At 43.2% G+C, this 20,944-nt stretch overlaps 1 protein-coding gene across 8 annotated transcripts in view; it reads right to left on the bottom strand.

Annotated features, from left to right (window-relative positions):
- Window positions 1-20,944, bottom strand: part of camta1a (calmodulin binding transcription activator 1a) — a 283,748-nt gene that overhangs the window by 106,925 nt on the left and 155,879 nt on the right. For all 8 annotated transcript variants that reach the window (XM_038722942.1, XM_038722939.1, XM_038722937.1 and 5 more), the window contains one exon: window positions 10,840-10,975. In XM_038722942.1, coding sequence (XP_038578870.1) covers window positions 10,840-10,975 — 136 coding nt within the window. The remainder of the gene's footprint in view (window positions 1-10,839; window positions 10,976-20,944) is intronic.

The raw sequence follows: 20,944 nt of genomic DNA on the forward strand, positions 1-20,944 counted from the left end.
GAGGGAGTCGTGAGGGAGAAATAGCGATGAAACGTCCTTCACCTTTATCGACCAAATTATATAAAATAGGAGGGATGAGAAAAATTGCCTGCCTGTTCCACAGTACAATGGTGGTGGCCATCTTACACTTGTGTAGCATGCAACCAACCCCGGCCACTAACTTGGTAGCTGCTCCTGGCACACACACACATATTCTATAGAAACAAGCCTTTCCTCTAGGCACACTGGTCACATAATGAGAAATGACCACTGCTGAGCCTTTGCACTCCCCCTGCACTACACAAAAACACACCCTTTTCACACATACACACAAGCAACTAATTTTGCACATGCAAACAAATCAAACAAGCTCTGTGGCTTCAAGAGTAAAACGAGATGAATTAATCGTTTAGTGCTCTCTGTTCAGCTGATAAAACTGCACACTCAAAACTTGAATATAATATTTTGAAATGCACTTTAAGAGTGTCTCATTAGATTAAGTGTAGTTCAACGCTTTGCTAAAGTGAAATGAGCGCCAGAGGATCCTTACATTTCTCTGCAAATGACAACCACAAATAGCCTGCACATGAATGCATTTGAATAATCAATAAGTAGTACTTACACATTAGCACATTCTCTGTATACACCTATGTTTCAATTTTCAACAAGAAAATTAACCAACACTTCGCTCAATACATTAACTGTATAGCCTAAGAAAGTAAGCATGCTGGGAGTCAGGGTGGTCCAGTGATGAACACCTCCTGTGTCCTCCCTTCATCCTCTTTTTCTCTTTCTCACTCTTCTCCCTCCTCTGGGCTATTATTGATCTGATCTCCTCCTCTCTCAACTGGAGCCATGATTCATGTTGTTCCGACTGGCCCTCACTCACCACACACAGACACAGCTCAGTCATGCCCTCCCCTATCTATCTGTCCATCTGTCTCTGCCTGCTCTCCCTCTCTCTGCCCTCAGGCAAGTCAACCTGCTGTCCACACAGGGCCACCATGGCCCGGTTTTCTCCTGTGTGTGGTTATTATTATTATCATCATTATTGTTATTATTATTATTATTGTTGTTGTTGTTGTTGTTGTTGTTATTGTTGTTGTTGGTCCATTGTGTGAAAATCTTGTTTTGCTTTCTGTAAAGAAAGTTTTATAATTTGAATCAATATTCAAAGTTGAATGTCTTGATGTTCTTGTTTTCTATCAGCTTTACATGTAATGCATGATGGAAATTACTGAAGAACTATATACAGGAACACAACAAGCTGAATGCATAATTGCAGTTTTAAATCATATTTCAGTGTTTGCATGAAGCTCTACATGGCTGCCTTGGATAATACTGATTAGGTTAAAAGGCATTTCTTGTCCTACTAGGGAATGAAATTGTTTATGTGTGCGCTATTTTTACAATATATTATATTTCCTTGTTTATTCAGGCTTCATCTCTCAAAGTCTTCCAGTTCATTTTCTGAAGATAAAAAAAGCCAGAGACAAAAAGAGAGAGGAGAGAGAGATGTGTATAGGCCTTGCAGCAGCAGGAGCACATAAAAGCCCAGCTTCAGCCAAGGCCCCTGCTCCAATGTGTAGAAATTAATTGAGTGAAAAAAATCTGCTGTTTAAGGTTGAAGTGGGTTATGGGAGGCAGTGTAACAATTGTTTTCTGTTTGCCAGGGGCTATATATCGTTCATTCCGGCTTTCTCTCTCCTCTCCGCTCAACACTCGCCTCTCCCTCCCTCACCATCCATCCACCTTCTAAGCCTCTCTTGCAGGGACCTCTCCTTTTCATCATTCTTTTATTTTCCACAGTGTAGAGTCTTTTTGATTCATTTTTATCTCTCCCATTTTCATCTATCACATAGGAGATTTTTTTTTGGTATTGTTAAACGTAATTTTCTAGCAACAACAGGCTACATTTATTAAATGAGGTTTCTGCTGCTTATGTGTGCTCTCTATGTGGAAACTCACATACATATACAATAACAAGATTCTTTTCCCTTGAGATTCTGTGAGTGAAACTAAACAAATGGGGGGGTATGCATGAGTGTTAGTGCATCTGTCTACATGCATGCATCATTATTTAGTGACAGTGACATTAACAGGGGACCAGTGTCGACACACAATGCAGAACAAGCTTAGCACCCCCTTGGGCTTAAACAAATGACTCCTTCTCTCTCCACATTTAAATGTGCAAAATGAATCCACAAAGGTCTGTTCCGCCTATCCTTTCTGCACTATCAACAAAAAGTACAAAAATCAGAAAAAACTCGAACAGAAACTTTGAAAATCAACAGAAACTGAAGAAAAAACGAGGGACACAGATGCATGAGATGCACAGGACACAGAAGCGAACATCTATTCAGATTACTGTGAAAAAGAACAAGGTTAACACTGACGTATCAGCCAGGAAAGGGATGAGAGAGATGTAGAGTGCAATACAAGAAGAGATGATGGGAAGAAGAGAAATAGAAGGCAGGAAGACAAAAAGTTATGACTAACAAAACATACAAGACAATACCCTTAATGAGGGGCTTTTATCTGCATTAGTATTTCCTCTGTTGCCCAAAGGAGAAGGGTTAAACGTGTTTCCTGTGTTAAACTCCTCTTTAGCACCCTTTCATGTAAAATATCAAACCTTTCAATATCACTCTGAGGAAAGCACAGTTGCTCACCCTGTGTAATTCTATACAAACACTTAACCATTCTCTTTGAACTTTGCAGCTCCACTCATTATACATCCTTTGAAGAGTGAATGTTGGACCATTGCTACATTTTGATTTTGCTATTTATTAAATGTTACACAGCAGCAAATTACATCTAAACCTCTGTGTTGCTGGTTAATAATACATAGACCATGTGCAGTAGCCAGCAGAATAAATAACCAAGCAAAAAGAAAGATAAAGGTAGCCAATGAATGAGACACTTGAGTATAACAAATTCATCTCACTGCAAACGTCAATACACAAATATTTTTGCAGATGAGGCAGAAAAGCTCCTGTGGAGGTAATGTCACTGAATGATTCCTCCTCAAAGCACTTGCCCTTCCGTGTATAGTAGTATCCTAAATACCAGTGCTGCGCTCCCTATCTGAAGGATATTAAAAGGACCAAGTGTTCCAGAACCAGCAGGGGAAAGAAGAAATGGTTCTGCCAAGGCCTTACAGCATATGAAGACAACTTCTGCTCTTGACATAGGGTTCTGCCTTCACTACAGGAATGGCCTCATGTTAACGGAGACCATTGGAGTAAACTGCATTTTCAAAGGAGAAAAGCACATGGGGGTGAGAAAGAGAGAGAGAGGAATTGGAATAAGACAAAGACAGATGGGGAGAAAGGGAAATTCACAGATTCAAGTACAAGGCATATCCTGAAGAGATATCCAAGGCTTTTCAAGCAATCTATATAAAGCATTTTACAGGTTTTCAAGAATAGAAAACCACCCTTTGATTCTACTCAATACTCAAGACCTCGGCTGACCCCTTGGTCCTGGTCTGTAGACAGAAATGCCCCAGAAATGTGTGGATCAGCCAAAAGCTGGTTGTAGATCATTAAACTGAGATTTTGCAAAGAACGTACCCCCTGAAATAAAAGTGTAAGACTTATGCTGAAACCGCTTGCTTTCCTTTGAACTCCTACCTTTAAATTCAAGCGAATCAACTGAATCCAGCAGTGGTTTGGGGTCTAGACCAGAGTGGGCCTTTCAGTACATAAAACTGCACACTGTATCACTTGGTGGTGGTGTTTTCTGAGCAGAATGAATCTCTAAAGAGTATTCTGGCCTGGATCTGAGAAAGGGTAGCAGGCAGAAGCCTTGGAGAAAGTTGCTCATTAACATAAAACCCAGGCCCTGTGCTGCCCAGGGATCAGTGTTTTGCTCACGAGACTAAACAAAAGGAGAATTCATACACTAAGAGCATACCACAGAGTCATGCAAAGCCTGCTCACTGCCTACAGTGCCCTGTTTTCCTCACCCTTTCTACAAACCTCTTGCCCCTACTTTGCATTTATGGTGGTTCTGCTCCACTAGTCCCATGGTTTTTATTATATCAAAAGCTGGCAAACTCACTTGATTTGGTGCACCAACAGTATTAATAAGTATAATGAGTGACATGCGAAGCACTGTGAGTGTCCCCAAATAACAAAAACAGTCATATGGCTTCAAGTCATCTCTACTCCCTCATTTTACTGTGCTCAATTATTCTTCTTAATTGGTTTTTACAACAGGAGCAATAAAGAAGGTGTGTGTAGCTGCTGGACAGTTTTCCCTCCTTTTTTTTACTAGAGCCCAGAAGGAAAGTGAGGAGCTGCAGTGGGGAGCCTAAAAAAAGCCAGCCTTTAAATGGAAGTCAAAGTCCTCAAGTTTTGCAACAAATTAAAGTATTTCTGAGGTTGTTTACTTGGGGACATTTCCTCCTTCCCCTTCACAATAAAGAAGGGACCCCTGTGGAGAAGCCTCAGCATGACAATACTGCAACATGTGGTAAATGAAATTACAGAAGCTGTCGATAATGTGCAGCTTTTTGACAGGCCAGTTATACTTTCCCTCCCTACAGCAACATTTCCAAATTCAGCCCCTGAAATCCAGCCGCTGGATTGAAATGGTGATAGCGGGGTCAGCATGAATGGCAGACTGAGGGCTTAACCGCTGCTGAGTGATTAGGCAATTGTAAGAAGTAGGTGATGAAAACTAATTACTGTGGACCACGGGTAAAGTGGACGCTCCCAATGCTGGGGGTACGGTGTTCATCTGGGAAGGCTTTGATTCAGTCTCTAATAACAACATTACAACCCCCATTAAGCAATTATGCTTGGGAGATGATCACTACTTTAATCTACTGTGCTAGATAAAAATAAAAACAGCTAATATGGATATATGGCTCCATCACCTACTGCCGGTTCATGGCAATATGTAAAGCTAAATGCTGCAATTTCTAATAAAGGCCTTAGTAATACTTTTATTTGTGTCCACTGTGATTTATTCATTATTATACCATTAAGCTTTTTCTATACTCTCTTCCCAAGTTTATTTTTACCATTCATTTGCATGAAGAACTGAGAAAACCCGTAGTAACTAAACCAAATACTTCCTGTGCCTATGCAGCCAATCACTGACAATTACTCTGGTGTCTGTGAGTGAAGGTTAGGAGTTATAACCATGGTAACTGTTCTTTAAAATATCACACACAGATTGGCCTTAACTCCTCCACAATCAGGTAATTCAAAAAGGAAGAGCAAGCTGTGAGCTCCAAGGCAAGGAAAAAATTGTGAATAACAAAGCAGGCACCAGGAGAAGAGAGTAGACAATAGAAACAGTAATCGATTTACTGTCTTTACAGAGGAGATAGCTGACTGTTGTCTAAAAGACAGCCTATAAGTTTGAATAAAAATGGAAAATACAAACTTTTTTTGCTTTGGGCATTGCCTGTATCAGTAATCTGATCTTAATTTCACAGTTGAATTGGAGCAGGGGCAGGAGGGGAAGCATGCACAGTGTCACCTTCTCTCAGAAACAGGGGTTTGTGTAGTGCCCTCTCACATCTGGCCTCACAATCTGGTGATATCAGCCAGTGAATCTGTAAATCAGTACTACCGCTGCTACTGAAAGCACATACAAACACCCAGAGCAACTCTATTTCACAGATCTGCAGCTAGTTTGATTATAACTTACCAATGCAACCCACCCAGGGGAAAAGTTTTGTTTTTCATACCATGTTTTAACAAGCAGGCCAAAGGGTACAGAGCTGGTCCTCAAGAGTCATTTACATTCAGGTTTAAATGTGTATTATTGTGGATGGACAAAAAACTTAATGTTTGATTTGCTGCAAAAAGAAGAACTAGACTACTAATAAAAAGAGGAGTTAAATGTTGAAGGTCATGTGATATTGAAAGCCAATGCAGTGTAGCATCCAGCATGCATTCAATAGCATCCACTCCATTACAACATTAGCAACTAATGTTTTGACATTTGTCTTCATTATTATCAATGAACAGAGGCGATTGAGCCACCAGCATGCTCCATTACCTTCCTTCATTGCACAGTTGCACAGTTGAAATCACACATTAGGGTGGATCCAACATGAAATGACAAGTTACGGGAGCTAAGGACGCACCAGCTGATTATTTAGGTGGTGGAGGGTTAGAGGGTTGGGTGGAAGGATGGTGGGGTGAAGCAGACGCATGAATGGGAGTTAGGGAATTGGCAGAGAACTGTATTGGCATTAAAGCCTGAGGAGCATAGGGGCGCAGAGCAGCACAGCACACCTTAAGAAGAGAAGCTCATTTCAATCGGTATAATTAGCCTGTGGTAATGAAATAAGTCAGAGGCACTGCCACCTTCACTTAAGAGAAAATCGATCTGCGTTTGAGGGAGTTTATTAAAGCTTAGGAATAATGGGAAGAAAAGATAGAAGGGGTGGAGGAGATGGGGGCTTGAGCCGGCGTTAACAGCTAAACAGATAAGAAGAGGTGGTGGCATTGGGGTAGATATTTGACAAGAAGCAGAACGGAGATCAGTTGGAGTTTGTCAATGCAGATGTGTTTGAGGTCTTTGCTATTTCACAGCGAGAAGGCAGGGGATGCTAGAGCTATGCACACTATATGACCTACAGCCTGAATTAGGATGACATCACTCTGTGGGAGAATAAAGCCAATCAAAACCTAGTGTAACTGAGGATCCTGACTGATAGACAGCCACTGGACATCCTCAGAGTGGTTGCGAGGATCCCCATGGAAGTTTGGCCATGGCTAGGAGCTGGTGAACAACTTGAGCAGGGTGTGGTGAGATAATCACTGATGGACATCTCTCCTCAGGTGCCCCAAATGCATGCTGGTTGCTGGGGGTGCTGCTTGCTCATTTATCCAGCCGTCTGGCCAGCTCACCTGGAGTGATGGGGGAGACGTCAGGAAGGCAGGCTGCTATTTCACGGCCTGTTAAGCGCTAATGCCGCAACATGCCCTGCGCTCCAATTTTAGGGAACAGGGAGCATTACCGCCCAACTCAAGGTTCTGTCCGTCTGGACTGTGGACTTGGAGGGTGGTGGGGGGAGGAGAAAAAGTGCAGTAAGGAGAAAGAGAGGTGGGAGTAGAGCAAGACAATGAAAAATCTAGTTGAAGAATTAAAAGACTAAGAGATGAAAGACACAGCGAAAGAGGGTGGAAAACAGAAAGACAACACAAAGAGAGTAAAAGGTAGAGCCAGAGAGAGGGAGGGAAAAAGAGAGAAGAGCCTTGGTTTACACGGGCTGCTGAGCCAGCACTGCGGAGCAGACAGGACAGCAGCAGCACACACTGACATCTACTCCTGCCACGCTAGGCTGCCTCTCGCAGGCCCCAGAAGGCCTCTCACTCCCGGACTCACAGCCTCTCCCTCGCTGAAGCCACTGAACATCACTAGCCTGAACCACCCCACAACACTTGTCCTCTCTGTGCACTAAACCTGGCCCATGTAATAACCACAGAACCTCTATTAAGCACTGGATGGGGAATCAGAGCAGCTACAGCACAGCATGAGTGACGTAAAGACTCTCCTGTAAAACCAGAGGGGTTATGCTCAAGTTATGTCAACTCTTTGTGTTCTGCCTTGTGAAAGCATGATATGAATTATGTATTTAAATGGATCTCTCTTTTCTCCTTCTAAATTGTGTAGTAAGCAGAAACAGATAGCTCTTTATCTTCTCCGAGGTCTCATGCTTTCACCATACAGAAGGCAAAGGTCAAGACATGTGTATGTGCTTATGGTAAACATGTCTGTGTATGATGGGCCATCATAAGCTAGTTACAGCAGTGATTGATCGCTTCTATCTGTCAGTCTTGTGAGGTGTGGTGTTTAAGGATACAACTCAGGTCTGAAGGATATAAGGATGTAAGTTGTGAATGTGGACACAAAAACACACAACACAGTCTCAGCAGCGTAACTCAGCACAGACAATGCGCACACTCACTGTATTTTTATGTACAGTACGTGAAATTGCATTTATGGTCCAATTTCTATGAGCTCCCATGTGGTTTTGCAGCCCTGAGTCAGTTTCTCCCTGTGTTCTCTCTCTCTCTCTCTCTCTCTCTCTCTCTCTCTCTCCAGACTAAGCTCACCTTCGCACCTTACTATGGCTCTGCTGCTCACACAGCAATTAGCTCTGGTAAATTAGACTGGTTTCAACATATAGGAGCTCACAAGGCAAAATTACAGGATGGAGAGGTTACACTTTGTTTCAAGTTAGTGCCGACAGCTCACAGAGCAGCCATCAGTCGTATGTGTGTGACTCATGATGATTTCTTTTTAGTACACCCTTTATCTTATGTTGTTGCACACTGTACACTACACACTTCAGGTTTAGTGATTCAATAAGTGCATCTCAGCCTCTGACTGCTTATTGCTACTGATGGACATAAAATACTATAATAGTCACCAGAGCATTACTCAATGTTTATGTCAAGAGTCGACTGCAATGTAAAGAAAAGCTCCTTCTTCATACAACCAAGGGTTATATAATAAAGAACTCTGCCCTCTGTCTGCTTCCTGCATGTGTTGCTTTTGTTCACTCTGACTAAAATTCGAACTACAACGCCACCCTGGTGTTGCAATGCATGATGTGATCATTTTACACCCGTACCACACATTTGATGTCCCTAGCACACGTCGGACACGCAGTGGCAAGTCATCAGGACTACACAGCATATACAACAGACAATGTAGCATATAAAGTGAATCTGGAATGCTTCCCTGAATTCAAGTGTCTTTGGTGTTTTATTTCATGTGATTCCTCACCTCAACATCCAACCTGTTCAGCTATGGCTTGCCAGGAAATGTTTTTTTTAATAGTATTTTTATAAAGCTGGGACTGTTGGTCACAGAGGTCTGGGTATTTTTATACTGTAACAATGTGTTTCTCATCGTCTATTGTGACAGGTACAAGACCCCAGAAGAACACGCACTATCACTGGACAAGAGAAGCACCGAAGATACAGTAGCTGTGATGTGCCAGTTGAGAGAGTGGCTCTAAAGAAAAACGGCTGCTTTTCTGGAGCACTGACCAGCATTGATGCTGGAAAATAGGACAGTGGCTTACAGTACAGTATTCTTTTGGGGCACAGTGCTTCCGCGTGAGCGGAAGTGGACCTCAGTGACAGACAGCAGAAGTAAGGTAAATGAGGGGTAAATGTCTAGTAAATGTCCTGCTTCAGACGTACAGTATGTTTATTCATATTATTTATGCATACTTTAGGACTGGCTTGGCATAACAGCTGGCTCTTGTAATAACTGTATAATCCATGTTTACCAGAGTAGAGCCAGCTGATACTAACATATCATATATCATACCCAAATGTCCCAGGCTTCTTCTTGAAGGGACACTCTGAGGACAGAACTAAGAGATGAGTCATGGCATCTTCCTTTATTACTTGAAGCAGGACATCCACAAATGTGCAGTGGTGATGGAACCTGTGTGGAGCTGAGCTGGTCAAAGGGTCACCGATATAGCAGTGACCCGTCAATAAAGATAAACTCAAACACAAGTGAAATTGGAAAGTATGACCCTATCCTCCTACAAAAACATAATTTGTACTCCTATCAACTGAGTTTAGAACTGCATCTTTTGTACTTCTGTGTTGTTGGTAACATACAACGCAGGCGATCGCCACTTGGATCCAAAAGACTCTGTGCATTTGCCAGTGAAAAAAAATTTGAGTGAGAAATGTTACTCCTGCCCTTTCTGTAACAAACCAGATCACTTCCCAAACTCTGTCTTTACAGGATTATGTGTATTCTGTTGGGAATTGACACAATCAGAGTTTACACACTAAAGATTACTATACATCATCTCTATTCACATGTTATATGATATAACCATATCAATTCAAGTTGGCTGACTTAACTGTAAAGCCAGGACTGTCAAAAATTGGAAAAATATTTAACAGTCCAAAAGGATGGATGTGTGTAGTCCCAACAGGTTATCAGACCATTGCAGAACCAGAGATGACACTGAGCTGGCTAGGCAGAGGAAGAGGCCATTTTCTTGGAGTGACAAATATCTGAAGGAGTACAAACAGAGAGCAGAGCCCCTGTTGGGAGAATGCCTGAGCTTTGTCTTTGTCACACTGTGTAACACAGACTCAAAGCACCACTCCCTGATGTGTGTGGTTATGTGTACATGTGCGTGAATTGTGTGCATGTGCGCACACATGTATGGGAGACCAAAATCTCCCAGCTTCTCAACTCTACCTCTACTCTATCTCAACTCCTGTGCTAGTGGCATCTGTGCTTGCAGCTAAATGGATGAAAGAGACCAGAACCCAAACTTCGGCACTACTGAAGGCAAAGGAAGTGAAGGACTCTGGGGCTGGGACTGGCCTGGTTGCATATATGGGACTGCTGATAAATCAGCCAGGGTGCCAACACTGCATTGCCACCTCAGGTCAAGGAAGATTGAGCCTGGGTGAGCCAAGGACAGATACAACTGGGCCTTTTATGGCAGCAGCTTGTATGGGGAGTGACTTGGAGAGAGGTGAGGGAACGCTAGCTCCACAGTACTGCTTTGAGCCAGCAAGATTAATGTAGGCTCTCTGGAGCAAAGGCAACATCCAGAGCCTTAATAAGGTACAAACAATCGGTTCCACTCCACTGGCTTCCCAGGGAAAACTATTGTTGTGCCGTATTGTTTCTTGATAAGGCTCCTTGGAGACACGGTCCGACTGCAGCATGTGACTGTCTCCATTACAGCCAGGGGAGAGCTCACTGTAGACCTGTGTTTGTCTGTGTCACGGTGAAGGTTGGCTCTCGCCCGCCCCATACCCACCCCCAACCCGCCTCTTTCCACATCCACTCCCTCTAAATCTAAACTGAGTTACAAGATGTAAGCACACTCACCTCAACTCCCTGTACTTTCAACTTCATGTGATCCTCCCGTGTGGTCTTTCCGTCTTTCCTCTTCTTCCAGCAGTACCCATCCTTTCTGTACTTCACCTTCTTCCTATTGTACAATATCATCGACCCATTCTGCGGCCTGGATCCGTGGAGATAGGACAGAGAGAGGGAGAGCAAAAGAGAGAAAGATGAGATGAGAAGAATTTTTAGGCAATGCTACAGCACAGCTCGGGGACTCATTTTAGAGATGTACAAAGAGGCCCGACACGAGTCTGAGCTAGGCAGAAAATGCACCAGTGACTTAGATGACAAGACTTCTTTATGGTGTTTTTCAGCATTGGTATGCACAGTTTGACAATGAACAAAGCACCCTTCAGCATACATTTCTCCCAATGAGAAGTGTGTGCGTTGCAAGCCGCTAAAGTGACACTCCTCACGGAGTAAATTACATGAAGGCCAGTGTGTAAGGCAAGCAGCATGGGGGTGGGGGGTGGCTTCCTTCCTTATCTCTCATTCATCCAACTTAAATGAGTTGTGGTGTTGGAAGTCCCTAGGGGGAAGGGAAGATCCTCCCTTACACTCCATTCATAATTCATTCTCCCTCCACCAGACCACAGCCTGTAGGCTCATAATGATATAATGTAACTATTTGATGATAATCTGCCTTTCCACTTCGATTTGTAATAGAGGCATTTGGAGCTCAGTGTTAAACATTAACAGAAAGTGTAGCGTAAAACATTTATGACTTACTCAACAATTAGTGAGCAGTTGAACATAGTTTTGTGTGTGTGTATATTTGTGTGGATTGTGGAGTGGCTATGTATCATCAGTATGAATCCATACATATGCCACACTGCACATCAGTTTCCTACGCACTTTTGCACTCCTCCAAAACACACCTACACACACACACACACACACACACACACACACACACACACACACACACACACACACACACACACACACTACTCACAGCTGCTATGATTTGGAGCTCTCCCAAATGAGAACAGGTTTGCCTCAGTGTTTGGTGGCTCACAGTGAATGAGTGGGAAAGCCGCCTGCCCAAGCTGCTGAGGAGGCAGTGCAACTGTTGAGGGGAGCTTAACATCCAGTCAGCTGGTGAGCCTTGTTAGACTTGTGCTCACTGCTCACATGCAGACACACACACAGACACACACACATACACGCATACAACTAGAAACACAAATAACATGAAAAAGTCTCATCAAAGCAAAGAAAAAAAGCTGAGTTGATTTGTGTCTTCTGTAACCATATTCAAAATATGAAAACCCAACAGTTATTTTGCATTGTTTTGTTGTTTATTGTCAAAAAAAAAACAATTCACAAGGTTTATTTATAACGCTGCATGCATCATTTTGCATGGCTGCCTTTGGGGGCCAGGGCGTGTGTTTATCTTGGTATCACTCATCAATCATTTTCCCGGCCGGATCTCAGGGGCTAGTGGAGAGGGAGGAGAAGGGGGAGGTGGGGTCCCTGTAGTCCCCCCTCTGTGGCCCCTGACAGCACCTTCTAATGAGAGACGCCACTCACACACTGACATGCTCACTCCTTGCTGATCTCCCTTCTTCCCTTTCCTCCTCCTTTCCTCTCTCCACAGCCCTCTCTTCTTGCCGTCAGTCAACTCAAGCTGTGCACCAGGGAACGTCTTTGTCTCCTCCCTTGCTCCATCTCCTCTTCTGCTTTCTCTCTCCCTCTTGTTTCATCTGTCTCAGGATCCCTCACCTCCACTCTCTCATACCGCCCTCTCTTCTGCTGTCTTCTCTTTACTCACTGCCCTCCCTTGTTTAGTACTCAGCATACTTTGCAGAAAACAACTATTAAACAGACATTTTTATTGGTCAGTTTGAAAAGAGGAACTGCTCAATGGCTGTATAGGATATACAAGAAGTATAAATTGTGTTCTAGTTTACAGCATCTGTAATGTCACTCATCATGGAGGCGTGATCATAAATGGCCCTCATGAACTAAGAACTTTTGCAGATTGATGCAATCTCAACATGTACTTCGACAGATTTGCATCCCAAATGTCCTTTGAAGGACACTTATTTGACATGCCTACATCAGCACTTGGTATCAATCAAACACCAGAGAGGCCCTCTCTAACAGTGTGATCCTATTATTTGTTTCGATATCATTCTGGGTATTGTCCTTCAAAAGATACAAGGAGTGTGTGCTTCTTAAAATGTAGTTCCGCTTGAGACAAAAAGATGGGCGCGGATGAGATAAGGCAGAAAATCAAATGACACAGGGCTATCTGATCTCCTCCAGAGCACTGGAAATTGGGGTGAGGCTTCGGTGTCAGAGGCTCCACGCCGTATTTATCGGCTCTGCGCAAAAACGTATTCGCTCAGCTATTTTTGAGGGACTGTTAGGTAGATGCTATTTTCAATTCAAGGCACTTTGGACCCAGAGGAGTGAGCCTAGCTACCCACTCTGGAGTAGGTCTGAGGCAGAGGCCAGTCTAAAATGCATGCTTTGGCATCATAATGTGTTTCCTCTCCCTCCTGCTGTCGTTCCTCCTCTCTCTTTCAGTCATCTCCTACCTCTGTATGCTTAGGCACTTCAATTAATCTTATCAGAATTATACATATTTATACACGAGGGGAAAAAGGTAACTGCTCTGTTATCAAAGAAGCATGACAGGAGGACCTCTGTCTTAGATACCTAAATGTGGTAGATTAATATGGAAATACAGGCCTCTGACAAAGTGCATACTAGGTCCGCAGCCACCTCTCTCTTCTTTGGAATTTGCAGCGATAATAAGCTTTACCCTCTGGGTGGTGTTAGGCCTTGTCCAGTCCTTTAGGAATCATTCATTTACCCAGGTAATGGCATTCGCTCAATCAGATTTGTTCATTTGAAAAAGTCAGGGGATGGTGGGGGGTTTATGAGGTTGGTGACGTGTTCAGCATGGATAACAAAGCCAAAGCAGAGGAGCTCTGGCCCACCGGCAGGCTAAACACCGCTCACAGGCTCAGTTTTACTGTCTAAAGGCCTATAGGCGCAAACAGAGAAAGGAGGAAGAAGATAAAATGGACAGGCATAGAATGGCAAATCTGAGTGTGTGTGAGAGATTCTCCTGTTCCAACAGGGATCAGTGGGGAGTTTTCACAGCTGTGGTGAATCATTCTAAAATTCTAAAATGTGAAAGCGCAGTGAAGGAACTTTTAAATGTTCTGTTGGAATAAACATTGTATTTATGCAGAACACAAACAGGCTTATTGCGTAAGTGAATACACACTTTTTGGTAGATATTTGCTATTCATAGAATAGCAAAACAAAAGATCACAGTATGTCCTCAATTTATTACATTTAGTACATGAAAGAAGGTTTACTGTATTATCTGACTCAAAACTACTAAACTGTAGTGTACAGGCACACAGCATTTTAATTATTGGCATTTCAGCTTAAAATAGTAATAATTCTGTGCTGTTGGATGTATTCTTGTCAAAAGGGTTACAGAGAATGAAATATTTTGGTCTTGGTGACTCGGTGTAGCAGTAATAGCTGGACTCTAGCTTCCCTCCCGCCCTCCTTCCTCTGCCCTATTCCCCATGAAGCCCTGGATTTGATTAATACCATATATGATATTTTTCTCCCCAGCAAGCGATGACTGGCTATGCAGCTGGGAGTAGAGTAGAGTAGGGGAGTGGAGAGGAGAGAGGAGAGAGGAGAGAGGAGAGAGGAGAGGAGAAGAGGAGAGCTGGGCCTGAGAGGCTTTGAAGATCGGAGGGTGAGCTGGTTGGGGCCTGAAGTGGCTCAGGAGGGAGGCAACACCTGCTGTTCTCAATTACCCATCAGAGCCTTCAGCCATCACAGCCTTTACCCCACTGTGTCAACAACCACACTCACACCTACTACTCAACCAAACACATCTCACACACACCTACATTTGGTGTCACACACACACCATCCCTATTAAGTATAAATATGAGGTCCAAATATGCCCCTGAGCACTCACACACATGCATCACACACGTATATATACACAGGTTCTCTGGTAACCCTGTTGCTCCATCAATGGATAACATTAACAGCATGAAAAGTGACAGAACATCAATAACACACTGATACTGGTCATTACCGGCTACGTCAATCACATGTGTTAAAACACGCACACATCTGGACCTGTCGACACTGAGCAGAGGTTTTTTCACGTGTAATGTAATTATACTTCAATCAAAGGCGCTTTATAAGATGGCACATCATCTCTGAGCTGGATGTGTGAGTAGAAAGGTGCTGGCGCCGCATTGGGAGCTCCTATCTGGACGCATCACGTGCAATTGATGACTCGCAGATAAGCCGCTCCCTTCAGCCCTGCCAAAGAATGCATCAGGAAGTGGGGCGTTTGCTAAAACTACTTTAAATGTAAATCTGCCACAGCCTCTGGATTGAGATTCATTGTCTGCACTGCTCTGAAGCCCTCCAACTCCCCCGCTAGTGTTCGTATGTCGAGACGCCGCAGGTTGCGTACCTCTTTGACTGCCAATGAGGCTTCAGCACCTGGTCACTGTGATGCCCACAGTTCGTACCGCTCTAGTCCTTGGCCTTAGCCCTCAAACATGAATGCTTAATCTTATTTGATAATTAAGGGAGTAAGGGGCATTTTGGTGGATCAGTCAGCTAGTACAAGTTATTCCACATCTTTGAAATCATATGACATCATCCCTTTTATTTTTACCCGCAACATGTTAATCTTTTACTCTCTACTCTGGAATGTCTGGTAAATGGTCATGGTCATCTTTTAAAAGCATTAAAGATAATGAAGAGAGAAGACGATCACAGTAACAGAGTCATAAAGTTAGGTTTGATGTTGCCTTTCTCCAAGGCTGTACATATGGAGGACAATGTTTGTTTACCCAATGTGTTCAACTAAATACAAACAGTAATCATGAGAGGGTGGCTGGGCCCCTGGAGTTGTAATTCAGAATAGGGCGACAGATCGTGTGCCTCCCCTCTTTCTCTTCATCTATACTGGCGGAGACTGCCACAGAACTCAGGCCCCGGCCCACTGCCCTCCAGCACAAAACAGATGTTCCTCCCGCACTTATCTCAATGAAAAAATCACAGACAATTTACAAAGAATATAAATTACGGTTGTAGCTACACATCAATGTCTCTGTCCCTATAAGACCTTGTAAAGAGGATGAGGGTGAATTGGTGCGGGAGGGTGGGTGGATTGTTGGGAGACAACATAAGGCGGATGGAAGCAGTAGGGGAGGAGGGTGGTGTTGCTCTTATCTGGTCCACAGCAGCCCGGCAGAATGAGAGGGAGGCTGGTGACTGGCGGTGATGCTGCGCTGATAGCACTAAGCCGGTTTCATGCACATTTCAGGGAGGCTGCCATCACTACTCAGACTTAAAGCTCTCAGCTCCTGCCAGTGGATGAGGTTGGGATGTTATTTACAAATAGCCATGTCATACACTGGTTACACTGCTCCATTCTCTGCGTCAACACACACGCACATAGCAGTAAGGGCTAATGTGCAGCTTTGATGTACAGCTTAGGTGACAAAGAATTTGAATTTCAGTGCTTGTAAGGTTTTGGCTGTGAAGACATTTCTTATTCGCTTGAAATGCACACTGTTGCTATATGTGTGTGTGTGAGTGCATATAATATGTTTAACTGGGTTGAAATGTTGATGACTTTCAACTGCTTGCTCAAAAGGCTTCCACATCATATTTGTGGAGAATGTTATTTTCAGCCTTTAGTCAGTATGCATATGCTTACTTGGAAATAGTGACTACAGAGACGATGATTCACACCTCACATCCTCTCCGCTAATCTTCACAAATCATCCGTGGTGTGTCTCTGAACATTGTAAATAAAGGTGCTATCAGAATGAAGCTTCTCTATAGCCCGGCTCCTGCTGACAACTACATGCTGTGTGCATCGTGCATGTGTAGACTTAAGTCCTGTAGCGCTGCCTTATTATGACAATTTGTTAAGAGGATGCTTTTGCACTTTCAATAATGCATGGGCAGCAGGGAATTGTATACAGCCTTTTTATTTCATGGAGTACAGTTGCTGTTTTAGCAGGTTATGTTCTCCCATGGTAAGAAAATTCTAATGCAATTAAATTTAAGTTGAAGTAGACTGCAGCAAGAAAAGGTCAGGTTTTCATTATTACAACAGCCTTGCTTTCTATTAAAACGAGATGCATGAGAATTCAGCCACCAAGTTAATGATGTGGTCATGTAAGAGCCCAGGAGATCAGAAAAGTGAAAGACAGAGGAATCGAAACCTAGATTATAAAGCTGAACGATAAATGTTTAAACCTTGAAACCATGGGCCTATCTGTAGTAGCAAAGGTTTATATGAATGTGAAAATTATTATTATTATTCATCTTTACAAAACACATTGTACTGTAAAGTAAATATTTCACACTAAAAAGTGAGGCACCATCCTATATGATATGAGGATGATAAGAGGACCTTGAAGTCCACCTAAGGTGAGGGCAGTTGTCTGTCTCTCCAGAGAGAGCAGGACAAAGACAGGAAGCGACAAGGACATGCTCTCCTCCCATCATGCCTCATGCCAGACCGAGCTTATGGATCACCTGGACATGGCCCGCCTTGTCTCTCCTCCAGAGCAGTCACCACAGTGCCACTGACCTTCCCCTATTGATCCCCGAGTGACGGAGCACAGCTAAGGCCAGCTATTGAACCACTTATGATTAATTCACAAATCCTGCCTTGTCCACAAAAAGGCAAAAGAACAAAGCACAAGCAGTAGGAACAAGTGAAAAGAGAGATGGATAAAGAGCCAGTGAGGTCAGAAAAACTCCACTTTTTAAAGTGAGATCGAGCTACAGAGTTAGAAGTGCTGCTTTATAAGCCGACCAAGCTATAAAGCACATCTTAGAAGTCTTTTCTGTCACAAAAAACATCAGTGCAGTGAAGGAGGGGTGTGGGGTCAGAATGAAAAGAGGAGGTGATAAAAAAGGGAGTGAGACGAGGGAGAGAGACAGACAGGAAAATCGTGAGAAGGACAAGAAGAAGCTATTCTTCCTCTCACTTCTCCTGTTCCTTGGTCCTATTTTAGTCACGAGGATATACCAGTCAGGGCGAGAGTTTGAAATTGAGCTGTAACGCTATCTGTGTGCTGGAGCGAATCAGAAAGTCTATCCCACCTTTCACCTGGGAATCACAGCTCTCTCTGTGCCCTGTCTGGTCACCATACCAACCACAGCCAGGCATCATGGGATTAATTGGAGCCCAGGGCTCAGCGGCAGCTCAGGCACAGATAGAGAGTGAGGGGGGAGGAGGACGGACATCAGCCATAGTCAAGCGATGGTGGCCATGCAGATCAAATCGAATTTCAGGCATTGCTTGCATTGCAGAGCTGATATGGTCTTGAGGTAGCACTAAACATCTTGGAGTCCAAGGCACCTCCGCAGTAATGCTTGGATTGGATTCCAGGATGAAGTTCACAGTGTAGCGTTCGTTTTCTTCTCTGATCCCTGTGTGCGGTTTGGGGATTTTACAAAAACCCTGACACACTGTGATTCGCCTCCGTAAACACAACCTGTGCCAGAATGTTGAGTATACAGAACGTCAACAGAGGGGAGCCTACCGTGTAGTGTATGGTCTTGATATGAGCAAAAAGGGGAAATGACATGTTCAGATGAGTATATACAGCTACTGCTGATAAATGAGCACTGTCCACATAAAAAACAACATAAAAATCATTAGAAGCTATTTGCCTGAAAAAAAGTGTCATAAAAGCATGAAAGGCTGAGTAGTGGTGAACTGTATGTCAATGAGAATGTTATGGCAGTATGATGGCATTTGTTTTCCGCAACAGCTAAATCAAGTGATAAGACATACTGGTTACTCCTGTTGAGTTGTTGACAATTAAAAGTAATGGTTAGAGGGAATATATTCATAAATGCAGCGGATGCTCTACAATCAGCTAATTTATTGATCATCAAATTGAGTATAAACTAGCCTTTACACTGCTGCAACAGAGCAGTGTGCAGGACAATTTGTATGCTCCAACTTTCATACAAAAAAAACAGATTAGAGCTGCTCAGCTAGTCGACAGACCAGACTGTGGTTTTATTGGGAAAATTTTAGCTGTGAATGTGTGGTGCAGGGTATTCATAGAAAAGAGCATTCCTGCTCAGAGAATCTACTGTACCCCAGTTAAATAAAGTGAAGAAAAATTTTTCAAAGCCTGGAAACATAATGGTGAGCCCTGTTAACAGCAGACATTGCTGTTTCTGACAGTTAATAAGTTGACCACTGACCCTTAAGCAGTACTGTAAGCAGATCTATTGCAGTTACTTTGGCGATGGACAGAGGTCCATCCAGGCATGGCCTAATACACAGACAATCCTCATGGAACAGACATGCAAGTTGAGGGAATCTTAAATAGTTTGATCATATCTGTAAGTCAAAACAAACTGAACATAAAAACAAAATGTAAATTACTTAAAAACTGTGAGGTTTAAAAGATCGTAGCATATCTGAACTGTTGGTCTTTTCTTAATGAACCCTGGCATCGCTACTGCTATTGTTATACTGTAGACTGTTTGCAGAGTATTTCTGGGGCTCATCATGCATGCTGTGACACCAGCTACTTTCACAAATTTTATTATTCCTGACATGTTTTGTTGATGTTATTCTGAGTGTGAATAATCTGTTTCCAATGGCAGAATGGAGGCAAATAGGAGGGGACAAAAATAAATCTATGAGGAGATTGACTGAAAGAAGAGATGAGACTGAGAAGGTGTAGGTAGTATATGTTATGGGTGAGAGTGTTAGTCAAGTGGTCCCACAGGCCCCAATGCTCTCTTGCACTCAATTTCTCTGGGTATGTTTGTATATGATGACCCTTGACCTTGGCCCCTGGCACATGTCTGAGATCACTCCGCTCCGTCTCTGATGCATCGACCTTACACACATACAAACACACATGGCAAGACTGAGCGAAGCAGAGAATAAGTCAACCAGTTTCTCCTGGTTATACACACCAACAAGATGATAGACTGTGTGTGCCCCGCTATGTTTATCTACCCCCGTCCAGCTACAGACTCGCACAGCCATCTACATGCGCATATACACACACATTTTCCAAGTTCAGTGGCCCATTGAGCTCCCACACACTAAATCACATCAACACCCTCTCCTCCATAAATGATCTACACACACGCTCTCTTTCCTTTCTTCCCTTCCTCCTTTTGTTTCTTAAAAAAACATACTCATACACACAGCACATACACACACACACACATAAATATACAGACAGAAGACACACTCAAGCAGGGCTGGCATGATAGTAGGCATAGCAGTAAATCCCACACAGCTTGGGGTGGACTAAACACAGATGCAATGAGCATCTAGCCATGCCTTCCAGAGACGGAAGAGGTGTAACCCTCCTTATTCCAAAACCATAAAATGTTTATCCTCAGTCTGGCAGAGTGCATGACTTTTACACACTTCCTGCAGCAGCATTTCCAAACTATAGCAGCACACAGGCCTGCCACACCGGCCTAGCTGATTGACTATTTCCCCGGTATTTGACACACCAGTGAGTCTACTCATCAGTCACCTCGGCAAGTAGGCTGGGGGTGGGGGGGTAGAGCCAAGGCAACAGCCACAGCATGGCAAAGACTTTGCTTCTGGCTCTGTGCCGTCTATAGGGCCTGGCAAAAGGAGACAAAATCAAATCTTTCATTTATCAAAGTGGTACGTACAATGGTATATGCATCTTTGAAACTTATCAGTTGCTTATATTCCTTTCTAATATCTTATTCTGCAGGGTTTCTTTGATCAAACAATGTGTAAGGGGAAAGGGAGCTGAGGGAGATCCACTACTGTCACCTTGAGAGCATGTTGAATGTGTAAATACAAACATGCGACACATCAGTATTTCTAAGTCTCTGAGTCTGGTCCATATTCTCCCTTTGTTAGTATGTGACAGGCAGGGTCCAAAATTACTTATTGGCTCATCTTCATCTTTAAGGTAAACTGAGAAAAGTCCTACCAAAAATATTTTTACTGTCCATAATTGGCCACCACTGCATCACACATTATTTGACTAAAATTAATTACTTTAAGTTTTAAGTATGCAAACTC

The sequence above is a fragment of the Micropterus salmoides genome, unplaced genomic scaffold (assembly GCF_014851395.1).
Source record: "Micropterus salmoides isolate LMB-PRFRI ecotype aquatic unplaced genomic scaffold, ASM1485139v1 Ms_hic_scaffold_16, whole genome shotgun sequence".
Taxonomy (NCBI): domain Eukaryota; kingdom Metazoa; phylum Chordata; class Actinopteri; order Centrarchiformes; family Centrarchidae; genus Micropterus; species Micropterus salmoides.